This window comes from Poecilia formosa, unplaced genomic scaffold, assembly GCF_000485575.1.
Source record: "Poecilia formosa unplaced genomic scaffold, Poecilia_formosa-5.1.2 Scaffold404, whole genome shotgun sequence".
Classification (NCBI taxonomy): domain Eukaryota; kingdom Metazoa; phylum Chordata; class Actinopteri; order Cyprinodontiformes; family Poeciliidae; genus Poecilia; species Poecilia formosa.
In genome coordinates this window covers 200,098-202,494 of record NW_006800343.1, presented here as the reverse complement: position 1 = coordinate 202,494, position 2,397 = coordinate 200,098, and the positions used below count along the sequence as shown (strand labels likewise).

The 2,397-nt window shown below is 53.3% G+C and overlaps 1 protein-coding gene across 19 annotated transcripts in view; it reads right to left on the bottom strand.

The window, feature by feature from the left end:
* Window positions 1-2,397, bottom strand: part of LOC103154865 (protein 4.1-like) — a 19,328-nt gene that overhangs the window by 3,592 nt on the left and 13,339 nt on the right. For 8 of the 19 annotated variants that reach the window (XM_016663108.1, XM_016663095.1, XM_016663097.1 and 5 more), the window contains 5 exons: window positions 2,134-2,229; window positions 1,505-1,960; window positions 1,167-1,211; window positions 555-653; window positions 218-298 (listed from right to left, as the gene is read on the bottom strand). In XM_016663108.1, the coding sequence (XP_016518594.1) occupies window positions 218-298; window positions 555-653; window positions 1,167-1,211; window positions 1,505-1,960; window positions 2,134-2,229 (777 nt within the window). Of the gene's footprint in view, window positions 119-138; window positions 299-554; window positions 654-1,166; window positions 1,212-1,504; window positions 1,961-2,133; window positions 2,230-2,397 lie in introns of all 19 variants that reach the window. The other 11 variants (XR_001659292.1, XR_001659295.1, XR_001659296.1 and 8 more) reach the window with 8 other exon arrangements.

Here is a 2,397-nt window from a genome sequence, read left to right as displayed (position 1 = left end):
GGGTGGTGGTACCTGACGCGGTTCAGGGTGGTGGTACCTGACGGGGTTCTAAGGGTGGTGGTACCTGACAGGGTTCTAAGGGTGGTGGTACCTGACGGGGTTCTAAGGGTGGTGGTACCTGACGNAGGGTGGTGGTACCTGACAGGGTTCTAAGGGTGGTGGTACCTGACGGGGTTCTAAGGGTGGTGGTACCTGACGCGGTTCAGGGTGGTGGTACCTGCTCATGGTCTTCCTCGGTGTCTCCAGATATGACGATTCTTTTCTCCACTCTGGTTTCTGAAACTCCTCCTTTCACCATCTAAGGATGAAAACAGAAGAAGAGACAAGACTCAACATTTGAACCATCCTGAAGGTCAGAGACCTCCGACCCAATGTGACCTTTGACCTGTTCAGTAGGCACGCTTTGGTGGGATGAAATGCTACCCAAGATAAAAATGCCGGACAGTCCTTCACTGTTTTGTAAAAAGGCGACCGATGGCTCCTGCAAACTGCTGAGATCCATTGATGTGTTGCTGTGTGAACACAGCGACTGCATGGTGTTGCCATGGTGATACCTTGGTGATGTGGGTGGTGGTGGTGGTGTTGGACGTCTCTGCGGTGAAGGTCTGGGAGCTCAGAAGGAGGCCGCCAGGGGGATCGGTGCTGCCTTGGCTCTGAAACGCATCAGAACAAAACCAGAACCATCAGGAGGCACAACGGGATGCTGTGGGTCCAACTGGTACCGACTGGATCAGTACCAGTCAGGTCAGGAACACTGAGGATCATCTGGTCTCCTCACTGAGCCACAAACAACCTGATTCTAACCAACAGTCAGGGAACCTGTGGCAGTACAGAGCAGGACCAGGAAATGGGCCGGATCTGAATGTTTACAATTCACATCCAGCTGAAATGGATCAGAACCAGGCCTTAAATCAAAGAATACACGGATAGGTTCTGTTGTTGGAGTTTGGATTTCTGGTCTTTAGAGATCTGCTGAAGACCAGAACCAGAACCAGACCACATGAGGCAGCATTTAGCTTCTCTGCTCCTCAGATCTGGAACAAAACCTGCTGGTTTCTTTAAAATGGAGATCTGCCTGGTAGCTTTGGATCAGTACCAGAACCGCTCTGACTGACCCAATCACCTCTGGACAGATGCAAACATGGATGAATGAAAGACGTCCTCACCCCTGGAGCTTCGTAGGTCAGAGTCTTCCTCATCACCGGGACTTCCTGAAACACACAGGAAACCCTGTTTAACTGTTGACACCGGAGACAACCGGAGACAACCGGTCCTCCACATTCAACAGGACATGTAGTGGTACCAGAACCAGGCAGGTAACACTGGGACAGAGTCTATCAGGAGGACAGGTCCAAAAGGTCACGCAGGGTAACGGGGTCTGCTGGGGACAGATCTCCATGGGATGAAGCGACTCAGAGGGACAGAGGGACTCTATGGGACTTGGTGGGACAGGACCTACTGGGAAATATCTCAGTGGGACGGGTCTCTGCAGCTCCATGGTTACCTCCTCGTCCTCATGTGGGGACTGTTGGGTGGGACTGGTGGAGTCCCGGGACATGGGGCGGGGTGAAGGCGGGGTCCACTCTCCTTCCTCCTGGGAGTCCTCTGACTCTCCGTCGTCATGGTAACCACAGGTGGCTTGTCTGACCACAGCCTCCATCGACTCATCGACGGCTGCCTGAGCGAGCACGCTGATGACATCATCATCACTGCTACCCTCATCACTGCCATCCTCATCCTCATCTTCATCACTAGCCTCACGTTTACCGCTGCCATCACTAGCTCCGCCCCCATCGCCGCAGCCGGGCTGCTGGGCTGTGACATCATCATCAGGGGCCTGGGCGGCTCCTGGAGGTGGAGGCGGGGGGCAACAGGGGGGAGGGGCTACCTTAAAGTGATCTGCGATGTCCCGGTCCCTGGACTCTGGGAGGACAAAGACTGTCTCCACCTTCTCCGACGTCTGAAACAGAAAACAGAGACATTCAGGAGACATGTGGGACAGAAGTGTCTCATCAAGACGTCCAGATATGAAAACGTCTTCAAGTTCTGAATAAAAGGACAATCCTCTGGAGACAATGAAGACATGACAGAGATGGACCTGGACAGGGAAACATGAGGACATGAGGACAGCACCTTCAGCAGGTTGTGTTCCCTGAAGGTCTCTTGCTCTCTGGCGGACTTTAGCAGAGCCATCAGTTCTGGAGACATTTCATTGAAGGACGGTTTGGGCTGGACAGGAGAGACAGACTGAGGTGAGGACATGGAAATAGACATGGACACCTTGATGGACCTGGCAGCTCTGGGTTTGAGGACCAAAACCGAGCCCAGTGGGTTCTGGGTTCCACTGAAGCTTCAGTCATCTTCAGGTTCAAACTTACCAACAGTTGAACGACCAGA